The sequence below is a fragment of the Schistocerca americana genome, chromosome 11 (assembly GCF_021461395.2).
Source record: "Schistocerca americana isolate TAMUIC-IGC-003095 chromosome 11, iqSchAmer2.1, whole genome shotgun sequence".
Lineage (NCBI taxonomy): Eukaryota > Metazoa > Arthropoda > Insecta > Orthoptera > Acrididae > Schistocerca > Schistocerca americana.
In genome coordinates this window covers 26,371,176-26,386,006 of record NC_060129.1, presented here as the reverse complement: position 1 = coordinate 26,386,006, position 14,831 = coordinate 26,371,176, and the positions used below count along the sequence as shown (strand labels likewise).

Here is a 14,831-nt window from a genome sequence, read left to right as displayed (position 1 = left end):
TATCATCTGCATTTCTTCTTGGTGTGCAATTTTAATGGCCAGTAGTGTATATGTCTAATCGATATGTGGTACGGTTTTTCTGGAATTGTGGCTTCCTGTCGGCACAGTCCACCAGTAGCATACACGGTAAAACCCTCACCATTGGGGAGATGACTCCATGAGTTGCCGTCGGCAGCAGATTACATTTTCTGAGAGGTGATTTATTGGATTACTGTGTCATAAGAAAACAATCTTTCTTTATATTATCCCTGAACTTTAATACCCCTCCAAATTTCTCTTTGGTTACCTTTATTGCTTGGTCACTGTACAGACTGAATAAAGTGGGAGACAGGCCACAGCCCTGTCTCACTTACTTCTGACCTACTCCTCCACTTTCATGCCACAGTTGCTGTGTAAGTTGTAATTAACGTTTCATTCTCTGTTTTTTATACTTGCTACCTTGAGAATTTCAGAGTATGTGTTCTAGTCGACACTGCGAATTGTCACCTCGGCAACATGTTTTTGGGACTCCGTTATTAAACAATCCACGCAAATATGCCTTGCGGAAAATCTAATGAACTGTGATAGTGGCTACCAGTTGGACAGTGTGTGAAACACTATCATCTCTACAGTTTGCACTAACGAAGATAAGGGAGTGGACCGACGTTCGCGGTGAGCGGTAATGCGTGGAACAGCTGAGTTCTGTGGGCCTACAAGTGAGGATGCTGCCGCCGGGTAGTGTGGTCCGTGTGTCAACTTGATTTTGATACACACGTGGAATACTCACACGGCACTATACAGGGTGAGTCGGAAGGAAAGGTACATGTTTCGAGGAGCAATGGTCTTAGCGATACTGAACAAAGTACTTCGTATGAGCATACATCCATTGTGTAGCAGTTTCCTGGTAAACTAATGAAAACATGAGGAACAGGTCAAATGCAGGTGATAGTAAATGAAACACGATAATTAATGTTTTGTTTAATTGTGTACATTTGCTCACGAAAGATGTCCTCGAAGTCCACCACCAATGGCAGTGCATTTTGCAGTTCTTGTACATAGCTTCTGTGTTGCCGATCTGAGCTCATTTGTAAAGTCTTTTACTTGAGCACAAGCGTGAAAATACAAGCGAGAAGTTCCTCATTTGTGTCCACACTGCACCTGTAGACTTTACTCTTGAGTCAACACCACAAACAGTAATCTGACGGAGTGAGATCGGCGACCTCAGTGGGTTGGACGTGGTACTGAGACGTGAGGTAAACAATGTGTAAACTTGTAGGACATGTCCCTCCACCGTGTTAAAGTGAAGTATGCATCGAAACGGTCAGTAAAGATGAGCCTAATGTCACTTTGGGTGTAGTTGCTTGTGAGTGCTGGAGGAGGAGGTCATGCAACTGATACCCATGATTTTCAAACAGCTGTGTGTTGGATACGGTGAAGAAAAGAGCATGCATTTATTTGAAGCTTTGTGTGTTCAGAATCACCAATACTGTAAACATCAAAACATGTACCTTTCCTCGTGAATTGCCCCGTACATTGAGGAATGAAGGACGTCTCCGACGGCTAACTTGAGGATGACTGTCAGGTGCCCGCTTTAAATATAGTGGGATGTACTCAATGATGATTGGCTGTCAACCTGAAATTTGTTTGAATTAGTATAGTCAAAACCTTTCTCTACATCCCTTCTTTGACCTATCTTCTAGGGTAACTCATAGAGTCGGTAATGCCTTGTATTTTCGAACATGTCTCTGGAACCTAAACTGATCTTACCTGAGGTCAGCTTCTACCAGTTTGTCCTTTCTTTTGTAAATAATTGATGTCAGTATTTTGTAAGCATGATTTATTAAACTGTCATTGTTGTTGTTGTTGTTGTTTTTGTTGTGATCTTCAGTCCTAAGACTGATTTGATGCAGCTCTCCATGCTGCTCTATCCTGTGCAAGCTTCATCATCTCCCAGTACCTACTGCAGTCTACATCCTCCTGAATCTGCTTACTGTATTCATCTCTTGGTCTCCCTCTACGATTTTTGCCCCCCACGCTGCCCTCCAGTACTAAATTGGTGATCCCTTGATGCCTCAGAACATGTCCTACCAACTGATCCCTTCTTCTAGTCAAGTTGTGCCACAAACTCCTCTTCTCTCCAATTCTATTCAATACCTCCTCATTATTTATGTGATCTACCCATCTAATCTTCAGCATTTTTCTGTAGCACCACATTTCGAAAGCTTCTATTCTCTTCTTGTCCAAACTATTTATCGTCAAAGTTTCACTTCCATACATGGCTACACTCCATACAAATACTTTCAGAAACAATTCCTGACACTTAAATCTATACTCGATGTTTACAAATCTCTCTTCTTCAGAAACGCCTTTTTTGCTAGTCTACATTTTATATCCTCTCTACTTCGACCATCATCAGTTATTTTGCTCCCCAAATAGCAAAACTTCTTTACTACTTTCAGTGTCTCATTTCCTTATCTAATTCCCTCAGCATCACCCGACTTCACTCGACTACATTCCATTATCCTCGTTTTGCTTTTGTTGATGTTTATCTAATATCTTCCTTTTGAGACACTGTCCATGCCATTCACCCGCTCCTCCAAGTCCTTTGCTGTCTCTGACAGAATTACAATGTCATCGATGAACCCTAAAGTTTTCATTTCTTCTCCGTGGATTTAAATTCCTACTCCGAATTTTTTTTTTGTTTCGTTTACTGCTTGCTCAATATACAGATTGAATAACATCAGCCGGCCGCTGTGGCCGAGCGGTTCTAGGCGCTTCAGTCCGGAACCGCGCTGCTGCTGCGGTCGCGGGTTCGAATCCTGCCTCGGGCATGGATGTGAGTGATGTCCTTAGGATAGTTAGAGCCATTTGAATAACATCAGGGAGAGGCTACAACCTTGTCTCACTCCCTTCCCAACCACTGCTTCCCTTTCATGCCCCTCGACTCTTATAACTGCCATCTGGTTTCTGTACAAATTGTAAATAGCCTTTCGCTCCCTGTATTTTACCCCTGCCACCTTCAGAATTTGAAAGAGAGTATTCCAGTCAACATTGTCAAAAGCTTTCTCTAAGTCTACAAATGCTAGAAAGTTAGGTTTGCCTTTCCTTAATCTTTCTTCTACGATAAGTCATAAGGTCAGTATTGCCTCACGTGTTCCAACATTTTTACAAAATCCAAACTGATCTCACCCGAGGTCAGCTTCTACCAGTTTTTCCATTCGTCTGTAAAGAATTCGCGTTAGTATTTTGCAGCTGTGACTTATTAAACTGATAGTTCGGTAATTTTCACATCTGTCAACACCTGATTTCTTTGGGATTGGAATTATTATATTCTTCTTGAAGTCTGAGGGTATTTCGCCTGTCTCATACATCTTGCTCACCAGATGGTAGAGTTTTGTTAGGCCTGGCTCCCCCAAGGCTGTCAGTAGTTCTAATGGAATGATGTCTACTCCCGGGGTCTTGTTTCGACTTTGGTCTTTCAGTACTCTGTCAAACTCTTCACGCAGTATCGTATTTCCCATTTCGTCTTCATCTACATCCTCTTCCATTTCCATAATATTGTCCTCAAGTACATCACCCTTGTATAGACCCTCTGTATACTCCTTCCACCTTTCTGCTTTCCCTTCTTTGCTTAGAATTGGGTTTCCATCTGAGCTCTTGATATTCATGCAAGTGGTTCTCTTTTCTCCAAAGGTCTCTTTAATTTTCCTGTAGGCTGTATCTATCTTACCCCTAGTGGGATAAGCCTCTACATCCTTACATTTATCCTCTAGCCTTCCTTCTTAGCCATTTTGCACTTCGTGTCGATCTCATTTTTGAGGCGTTTGTATTCCTTTTTGCCTGCTTCATTTTCTGCATTTTTATATTTTCTCCTTTCATCAATTAAATTATTTCTGCTGTTACCCAAGGGTTTCTACTAGCCCTTGTTTTTTTACCTATTTGGTCGTCTGCTGCCTTCACTATTTCATCGCTCAAAGCTACCCATTCTTCTTCTACTGTATTTCTTTCCCCCATTCCTGTCAATTGTTCCCTTGTGCTGTCCCTTAAACTATGTACAACCTCTGGTTTAGTCAGTTTATCCATTTCCCATCTCCTGAAATTCCATCCTTTTTGCAGTTTCTGTAGTTTTAATCTACAGTTCATAACCAATAGATTGTGGTCAGAGTCCACATCTGCCCCTGAAAATGTTTTACAATTTAAAATCTGGTTCCTACATCTCTGTCTTACCATTATATAATCTGTCTGATACCTTCTAGTATCTCCAGGATTCTTCCATGTATACAACCTTCTTTTATGATTCTTGAACAAAGTGTTAGCTATGATTAAGTTATGCTCTGTACAAAATTCTACCAGACGGCTTCCTCTTTCATTTCTTACCCCCAATCCATAGTCACCTACTGTTTCCTTCTCTCCCTTTTCCTGATGGTTCAGTAATATTAGCACATGTCAGCACCTCCATTCTTTGGAATTGGAATTACAGTGTTAAGTTCTTTTAGAAGTCTTGACAGTGTTTTGCCTGTCACCTTGCACACTAGGTGGAATAGTTTTCTCGTGGCTGGCTCTCTCGAGGTTCTCAGTAATTTACTCTAGGGCCGTAGTTTCCACTGAGATATTTCGTTGCTCTGTCAAATTTTTCTTGCAGTACCGTATCTCCCATCTCTATTTCATCTACTTCCTCTTGTCTTCCTGTTCACCACCACCACCTTCATCAGTTTTCAGCCTCTCTTCTGCTTTTGTTCCTTCCATTATACATGGTGTCCCAGGGAGAATGATCAATATTCAGGGGTGTGCCAGGAGTGAAGATTCAGAGCCAAAAAATTTAGAAATTAAGGACTGTAAAATGCATATCTTAAGAGCTTAGTAGCACTCGTTCGTTGGAAGAGGTGTGTTTTAGAGTATCAAAAATGAATGAGTGCTAGTAGCTCTTAAGACTTTGACCACTGTGGACAAGCTAACTCGTCGTGCTTCAGCACACTCTGTTTAAATGCAGCAGCTGGGTTTTCCTTAATCATCATTGACGTGTTTACGCTTCCCGTTCTGCTGACCCTCTCGCTGCTGCGGACAAGTTAGATCCGTAGCTTGCTGAATAAAAATGTCCGAGTATTCATCGTACAACACACGTGTCACTTTGTGTGCTATCGTTTGCATAAAACCTAATTTTGATATCTTGAACTGTTTACAAAATATGACGATTGTTGTGACCACACGATTATCGATGCTCGGGGGGGGGGGGGGGGGGGGGGGGGATTAGGCACACTGTGTGTCAGATATAGAAACTGATATCTCGAGAATGAAATGGAGATATTGTTGTGCTCTCAATTTTAAATAAAATTTTGGTATCTTATCTACATTTCATACACTGAAGTATACCAACTAAAATCAACCATAAACAAAGCATACGCAATGTGTTTTTACATCTGCAAACGCTTTAAAGCCCCCCCCATGAACCACGGACCTTGCCGTTGGTGGGGAGGCTTGCGTGCCTCAGCGATACAGATAGCCGTACCGTAGGTGCAACCACAACGGAGGGGTATCTGTTGAGAGGCCAGACAGACGTGTGGTTCCTGAAGAGGGGCAGCAGCCTTTTCAGTAGTTGCAAGGGCAACAGTCTGGATGATTGACTGATCTGGCCTTGTAACAATAACCAAAACGGCCTTGCTGTGCTGGTACTGCGAACGGCTGAAAGCAAGGGGAAACTACAGCCGTAATTTTTCCCGAGGGCATGCAGCTTTACTGTATGATTACATGATGATGGCGTCCTCTTGGGTAAAATATTCCGGAGGTAAAATAGTCCCCCATTCGGATCTCCGGGCGGGGACTACTCAAGAGGATGTCGTTATCAGGAGAAAGAAAACTGGCGTTCTACGGATCGGAGCGTGGAATGTCAGATCCCTTAATCGGGCAGGTAGGTTAGAAAATTTAAAAAGGGAAATGGATAGGTTGAAGTTAGATATAGTGGGAATTAGTGAAGTTCGGTGGCAGGAGGAACAAGACTTCTGGTCAGGTGACTACAGGGTTATAAACACAAAATCAAATAGGGGTAATGCAGGAGTAGGTTTAATAATGAATAGGAAAATAGGAATGCGGGTAAGCTACTACAAACAGCATAGTGAACGCATTATTGTGGCCAAGATAGATACGAAGCCCACACCTACTACAGTAGTACAAGTTTATATGCCAACTAGCTCTGCAGATGACGAAGAAATTGAAGAAATGTATGATGAAATAAAAGAAATTATTCAGATTGTGAAGGGAGACGAAAATTTAATAGTCATGGGTGACTGGAATTCGAGTGTAGGAAAAGGGAGAGAAGGAAACATAGTAGGTGAATATGGACTGGGGGACAGAAATGAAAGAGGAAGCCGCCTTGTAGAATTTTGCACAGAGCACAACATAATGATAACTAACACTTGGTTTAAGAATCATGAAAGAAGGTTGTATACATGGAAGAACCCTGGAGATACTAAAAGGTATCAGATAGATTATATAATGGTAAGACAGAGATTTAGGAACCAGGTTTTAAATTGTAAGACATTTCCAGGGGCAGATGTGGACTCTGACCACAATCTATTGGTTATGACCTGTAGATTAAAACTGAAGAAACTGCAAAAAGGTGGGAATTTAAGGAGATGGGACCTGGATAAACTAAAAGAACCAGAGGTTGTACAGAGATTCAGGGAGAGCATAAGGGAGCAATTGACAGGAATGGGGGAAATAAATACAGTAGAAGAAGAATGGGTAGCTTTGAGGGATGAAGTAGTGAAGGCAGCAGAGGATCAAGTAGGTAAAAAGACGAGGGCTAGTAGAAATCCTTGGGTAACAGAAGAAATATTGAATTTAATTGATGAAAGGAGAAAATATAAAAATGCAGTAACTGAAACAGGCAAAAAGGAATACAAACGTCTCAAAAATGAAATCGACAGGAAGTGCAAAATGGCTAAGCAGAGATGGCTAGAGGACAAATGTAAGGATGTAGAGGCATATCTCACTAGGGGTAAGATAGATACCGCCTACAGGAAAATTAAAGAGACCTTTGGAGATAAGAGAACGACTTGTATGAATATCAAGAGCTCAGATGGAAACCCAGTTCTAAGCAAAGAAGGGAAAGCAGAAAGGTGGAAGGAGTATATAGAGGGTCTATACAAGGGTGATGTACTTGAGGACAATATTATGGAAATGGAAGAGGATGTAGATGAAGATGAAATGGGAGATATGATACTGCGTGAAGAGTTTGACAGAGCACTGAAAGACCTGAGTCGAAACAAGGCCCCCGGAGTAGACAACATTCCATTGGAACTACTGACGGCCGTGGGAGAGCCAGTCCTGACAAAACTCTACCATCTGGTGAGCAAGATGTATGAAACAGGCGAAATACCCTCAGATTTTAAGAAGAATATAATAATTCCAATCCCAAAGAAAGCAGGTGTTGACAGATGTGAAAATTATCGAACTATCAGCTTAATAAGTCACAGCTGCAAAATACTAACACGAATTCTGTACAGACGAATGGAAAAAGTAGTAGAAGCCAACCTCGGGGAAGATCAGTTTGGATTCCGTAGAAACACTGGAACACGTGAGGCAATACTGACCTTACGACTTATCTTAGAAGAAAGATTAAGGAAAGGCAAACCTACGTTTCTAGCATTTGTAGACTTAGAGAAAGCTTTTGACAATGTTGACTGGAATTCTCTCTTTCAAATTCTAAAGGTGGCAGGGGTAAAATACAGGGAGCGAAAGGCTATTTACAATTTGTACAGAAACCAGATGGCAGTTATAAGAGTCGAGGGACATGAAAGGGAAGCAGTGGTCGGGAAGGGAGTAAGACAAGGTTGTAGCCTCTCCCCGATGTTGTTCAATCTGTATATTGAGCAAGCAGTAAAGGAAACAAAAGAAAAATTAGGAGTAGGTATTAAAATTCATGGAGAAGAAATAAAAACTTTGAGGTTCGCCGATGACATTGTAATTCTGTCAGAGACAGCAAAGGACTTGGAAGAGCAGTTGAATGGAATGGACAGTGTCTTGAAAGGAGGATATAAGATGAACATCAACAAAAGCAAAACAAGGATAATGGAATGTAGTCTAATTAAGTCGGGTGATGCTGAGGGAATTAGATTAGGAAATGAGGCACTTAAAGTAGTAAAGGAGTTTTGCTATTTGGGGAGCAAAATAACTGATGATGGTCGAAGTAGAGAGGATATAAAATGTAGGCTGGCAATGGCAAGGAAAGCGTTTCTGAAGAAGAGAAATTTGTTAACATCCAGTATTGATTTAAGTGCCAGGAAGTCGTTTCTGAAAGTATTCGTATGGAGTGTAGCCATGTATGGAAGTGAAACATGGACGATAAATAGTTTGGACAAGAAGAGAATAGAAGCTTTCGAAATGTGGTGCTATAGAAGAATGCTGAAGATTAGGTGGGTAGATCACATAACTAATGAGGAAGTATTGAATAGGATTGGGGAGAAGAGAAGTTTGTGGCACAACTTGACCAGAAGAAGGGATCGGTTGGTAGGACATGTTCTGAGGCATCAAGGGATCACCAATTTAGTATTGGAGGGCAGCGTGGAGGGTAAAAATCGTAGAGGGAGACCAAGAGATGAATACACTAAGCAGATTCAGAAGGATGTAGGTTGCAGTAGGTACTGGGAGATGAAAAAGCTTGCACAGGATAGAGTAGCATGGAGAGCTGCATCAAACCAGTCTCAGGACTGAAGACCACAACAACAACAACACTTTAAAGCTTTTTGCAGTGCTTTAGTTAATTTGATGCAGCACAGTAACTGTGACGAATGTGGTCCTTTATCAAGCAGAGATATCGGACCGTAAAATGTGCAAAAATCAAATTTTTTCACCAAATAGTTTTTTTGAAAATTGGACGATAAGTATTTCGTAGCTGCTGTAATGCTGTCTCTCAGCACAGGTAACGGCATTAGGCAAGCAGTGACAGCGACGACATAGTGCTCTCAGCTCGGAAAGCAGAAAGTGTGTCTGTAGCAGTCAAATGGTTTAGATATGCGTTTTACTTTCTAAATATTCCTTTCACCTTTTTGCTTTCCCTTACCATGTGAACTCTTTATATTCATTAGCTGCTTCTCATTTCTCCAAATATGTCTTTTTAATTTTCCTATATATAACTTCTTTCTTCCCTCTAATTACGCATGTTTCTACAGCCTTGCGTTTGTCCTCTAGCCAGTCCTGGTTAGCAGTTTTGCAGTTTTTTTCAATCTCATGTTTCGTATGTCTGTATTCTGTTCTGCCTGGTACTATTTGGTATCCCTACAAATTTACACCTGTGTGTTTGTTTGATTCGACAGTTGTGACTCATTAATATTGTAGTCGGAGGACGACACGCGTTTTTGATTCGTAAACTGTACAGTTTTACATTTTTTAACATTTACAGCATGTTGCCAATCTTACACCACTTCAAAATCCTATCAAGATGTGATTGATTATTTTTGTAGCTTTTGGCAGATGGTGCTTTGTTTTAGAAACCTGTATCCCATCTGTGAAAAGTCAGTTTGCTCTTAATATTGTTTGCAGGGCTATTAATGTACAGTATAAACAGCAAGGATCCCAACACATTTCTCTGGGGCAGCCCTGAAGTTACTTATACATCTGACGATGACACTCTGTCCGAGATAACATGCTGCATCCTTCCTGTCGAGAAATCCTCAGTCGAGTCACAAGTAGATTCTGCTATATGAGTAAATGATGGGCAATATTACACCTACACTTAATGAAATCAATTGTCGTAACTTCCTGGCAGATTAAAACTGTGTGTTTGTCGAGGACTTGAACCTCGACCTTTGCCTTTCAGTGGCAAGTGCTCTACTGAGGGGAGCTCAGTCGGTAGAGCATTTGCCCACAAAAACAAATGCCCCTTTCCAAAGCTTGGTCCGGTAAAGAGTTTTAATGTGTTAACAAGGTTCAAACAAAAATTGTTATACAAGTTGTGATGTAGTAACGAAAAAGTTTTCAGTGATCCGGGAAATGTATAAGTGTATAATGAATGACAGTCTCGTATCACAATGTATATTTGTAACCAGCGATAACAAATAAAAATTGTGATCCAAGATTGGAAGTGTAATAAAACAGATACTGTTACATTAGATGTAAGTCATCGTTTATCACAAATAGTAATTATTTTGTGTAATACTGTGGTGGCAACACTTTGCCGAAATGAACTGAACTGCAGTAACACTCCCGTAGTGTAAGAAAACAGTCTGCTTGGAGATGAGGGATTGCCACTCTCATAACATGGTGTGGAGCTGATAAGTGATGACAATGAATTTTTCCTCAGTATTTTGTTTGTGTATTGTCTTCGTGATAGAGAAGATATCTCGTTTTACTTAATCTAGAGAGAGCTTTTGACAATGTTGATTGGAATGCACTCTCAGAAAATATGAAGGTAGCAAGGATACAGTACAGGTAGCAAAGGGTATCTACAACTTGTACAGAAAAGAATCTGCAGTCCTAGGAGTCAACGGAAGCGGCGGTCGAGAAGAGAGGGCGACGGGGCTGGAGCCTCTCCCTGATGTTATTCAATCTGTACTTTGAGCGAGCAGCAGGAAAAAAAACGGAGGAGAAATTTTGTTAGAGAACTAAACTCCAGAGAAAAGAAGTAAAAATGTTGAGCTTTGTCGATGACATTACTTGGAAGAGCTGTTGAATGGAGTGGTCAGTTTCTTGAAAGTTCGAATTGAACGTCAGTGAGAGTAAAGTAAATATAATGGAATGTTGTCAGATTAAATCAGGTGGTACAGAAGGAATGAGATTACGTAACACGGCTCTAAAAGTAGTAGATCAGATTTGCTATTTGGTCACCAAAATAACTGACGATGTCTGAAATAGAGAGGATATAAAATGCAGATTGGCTAGGCTATAGCAGGGAAAGTGTTTTTGAAAAAGAGGCCTTTGATAACATCTAACATTAATTTAAGTGTTAGGATGTCTTTTCTGAAACCATTTGTCCAAAGTGTAGCCTCGCGCAGAAAAGAAATGTGGACAATATTGATTTCAGACGAGAAGAGAGTAGCAGCCTTTGAAATGGGGGTGCTACAGGAGGATGCTGAAGATTAGGTGGATAAATCAACTACCTGAGGAGGAGGAGGAGGAGGAGGTGGTGGTGGTGGTAATGAATCCAATGGGTAAAAAAATTATTGCTCAACTTGATGAAAATGAGGGATCAGTTGACAGAACGTGTGCAGAGATATCTGAGAGTCATCTGTTGGGCAATGAAAGATAAAAATCATAGAGGGAAATCGAGGGATTACTGCAATATGTATATTTGAGTGGATGTAGGGGGCAGGACTTATGCAGAGATTAATCCAGGGCTGCAAAGGATAGACCACAGTCTGATTCACAAATGATGGCAGTTTGGACTCACAGTTCGAGGCACGGGCGGGAAATGCATCTACTGAGCAGTGCAACAGTTGTGGTACGCATGTGTGCGCCTTTTGTGTTTGATGAAAGCGTGTCTCCTGCAAATTATTTCTCTCGCTCACTTCTGTAGACTTCATCGCTTACCACCATTGTCAACAATAACAGTTCACAACAAATGGAATAAAAATTCACCAAATAACTCGGAACAATCACATTAACGCCCCGAGTTGGCTATGGCTTTCACAATAGAGTGCTCAGAATGTTATTGAATGTTCATCAGCTGTCAGAGAGTAGGTGACCAGAACGAGCCTAAACTCCACCGCCATTGTTAGTGGCTCCAACTGCAGCGTGGAAAGCTGCATCGAACCAGTCTTGTAACTGAAAATCACGACGATGACACAGTTTTAACAGCAATAGTGTCAGTTGTTGAGTGGGTTCACCTTTCTCATAGTGCTGACCTATTTGCTTATTTGACTACAGTGGGAGGGGAGGGGGGGGGGGGTCGAGTACTACTGTACACAGGCAGTTAACTTGCTCTTTTATTTTACACAGGTTAATGGGCACTACGAACCAGCATGTCACCTGTGTGGTTGTGCGGAACGTGACATAGAAGAGGCTCTCAGGCTGGGAAAGGAAGCCAGTGACGTGAGTATTGTAGTGATTTTTGTACGTGAGAACAGTTTTCTTGGACAGTTGTCAGAGTAATCTTGCAAATAAACATACCTGTGTAGGACATAGATGCAACATAACAAATTCTAAGTATGTTGTGGGATGCTATGTAAAACTGCCACTGTCTGTACTTATCTTTTCTAGGAGGCAAACTTTATTAGCAGGCAGTACCATAACAGCCCCAACACCCTCAAATGAACACACATTGTTTTGATTTATGAATCTTTCAGTAATAAGTTACTGTGTGTGGTGGACACAATTAACTATGGTTACGAATATGGGCCGTGTACAGCAAGTGTGTTTCGATGTTTTACGTGCTATCTGTTCTCTTGTAAGGTCCTGTGTTGTGACTCAGGTGTGCACTTGCTTTGCATAAAAAATACAAAGCCATATAATGTAAATTTAGGGCAGTAGCATTAAACTTACAATAATAAGTGATAATACTCATCTTTGATTTTCGTTCAGCCATTGACATTGGGCTCAAGTAACTCTACGCTGCACAGAGTAATATTTCCCTGTGATGTACAACGTAGTAATGAAAAGATGAAAACAGTGATTTAATATTAACTTTCACTGGCATTTTAATGCATTTTAGTCATTTTTCCGAGTACAAAACTATTTACAACTGAGGCTGACACAGTAAGGCACGGCATAACAACTACTACTATCTGTGAGCTTTGACACCCGTCTATTTATACAGTTTTGACAGTAAAAATTAATACATTTGTTGTTGAAATTGTAATTTTAACAGATTTACAATCACAAAAATCAAACTTAGTTATATTAGATTGCATTATGGTATATGTGATGAAACATAAACACAGATTGACTACTCACAACAACAAAGCTTGTTATAATTACGTTTTAAGTTTGTAATATAAGCAGTTTGAACAGTATGTAGACATTGAGTCGTAATTAATCAAATTATTAATGCATTTCCAGTTTTAGTAACATTTACAGTATATTGCAACATTGGCATGGATAATTTTGCGAAATGTGTTTGTTTTACTCATAAATTAAATGTGAATGGTAAATACAGTAATGTTTACATGTCTGACAAAAGAATTTACTTACATTATAGTCAGTTGTGACAAATTTGCTAATAACTGAAATAATTTACTTACCAAGTGGTGACAGGAGTACACACATTTGAAGTATTAAAGTTTGCAAGCTGTCAGAACCAGTGGCCCCTTCTTCTGGCAGAAGGGTTGAAGGGGAAGGAACAGAGGTGAAGGAAAAGGACTCGTGAGGTTGAGGAAAAGGTGTAGAGTTCAGAAACGCCACCCAGAACCATGGGTCGGGGGAAACTTACCGTACGGGAAGAGAAGGAAGGACTGATTCCAATCCAATTACATTATATTTTCAAATATTGATTATTTTCATTGAATTAAAATAATTTAATAGACAAAAATCATGACTTCAAATATCTGTGGAAAAAAAGTGTATTAGGTAACATACTGAATACGGTATCAGTCACTTCTTTATAGTATCTCCCAGTCTGCCACATTACAGCATGGAGGAATGAGTTTTGTGTGTGGATCAAGTTAATGTTGGAATCGTAAGTAGTTCATGTGTGCAAGATTGAGAATAACAAGGTACTGTGCCGTGTGCAGCTGTAATAGTTCCTGTTTTCATTCTAGGTGGCTAACGCACAATGTGGGTGATTGCTAGCAACTAATTCAGTGCTGGCTGTGTGAGAACTCTTCCAGTTGTGCTCCATAAAGAGACATTTGACATAAAAACAAACACACACACACACACACACACACACACACACACACAAATTCCTTAGAATAATCTCCTAAAAAGAAATTCATATTACATAAATATGAATGAAAGGAACAAGAAAGGTGTTGACATGTAGCAATTCCTTGGAAATGTCTTGATAGCTAAATACTGTATATTTATCACAGATTTTGAGTCATCATCCTCAAATAACTGTGGTCAGAATTAACACAAAAGACAGAATTAGAAAAGTTTTTATATAAACATTAGGAATGAAAGTACGAGTATCAAGTACTTAGAGTATGCTTAGGAAAGCGCATGCAAGTTAACAACACAAGAAAATTGTTCATTGACATGTGTAGGTGCAAAAAACTGTCACTGTGAGACCATCCTAACAAAGTTAGAAAATTTGTTTTTGTGTTGACACGGGCCATCTGTGGCCTCAGTAGGATGATAACTGCTTGCTTTGGTGGAACAATAATAAAAAATGCATATTTTTTTTCTTTATAATGACGGCATGTACATTGCTGTCTCATGATCGAGTATTTGGATGTTGTGCCTGGTATGCTGTACATTCTTTGTATATGTCCCATGATAGTTTTTATTCAAACAAATGCAATGTTGTTATATTTTTTCATTGATGATATGATGCGTATTGTAAAAAAAAGGTCAGATTTACTGTAATAAGGCATATTTACAGTGTTTTGTATATTGTGAACACTATGTAAAAGTATACTTCAATCCTTGAGATCAGTGCCATCTGGCACCAAGTTGAAGCATTACGGTTCTTGAGTCTGCTGCCTCAAGTCTAGCGTGTGACATCTCCAAGTAATATCTTTTTGAAAATACACTTAATGACAACTGCAGATGAGAGTGTACAATTTTCTTTTATTGCTCACTCGTGCAAGCTTTCCTAAGCATATTGTAAAATGTTTATACTCAGTGTGTACTTTAATTTCCCGATATTTCATTGGTCTTGTAGTCATTATGTATCTGCTTTTCTAATTCTGTTTTTTGTGTTGGTTTTAGCGACAGTTATCTGACGACTATTACTCGAAGCACGTTACGAATAACGTACT

At 40.1% G+C, this 14,831-nt stretch overlaps 1 protein-coding gene across 1 annotated transcript in view; it reads left to right on the top strand.

The window, feature by feature from the left end:
• The window catches only part of LOC124553903, a 137,131-nt gene that overhangs the window by 36,055 nt on the left and 86,245 nt on the right, over positions 1-14,831 (top strand). Inside the window, exon 4 of the mRNA XM_047127916.1 lies at positions 11,911-12,003. Coding sequence (XP_046983872.1) covers positions 11,911-12,003 — 93 coding nt within the window. The remainder of the gene's footprint in view (positions 1-11,910; positions 12,004-14,831) is intronic.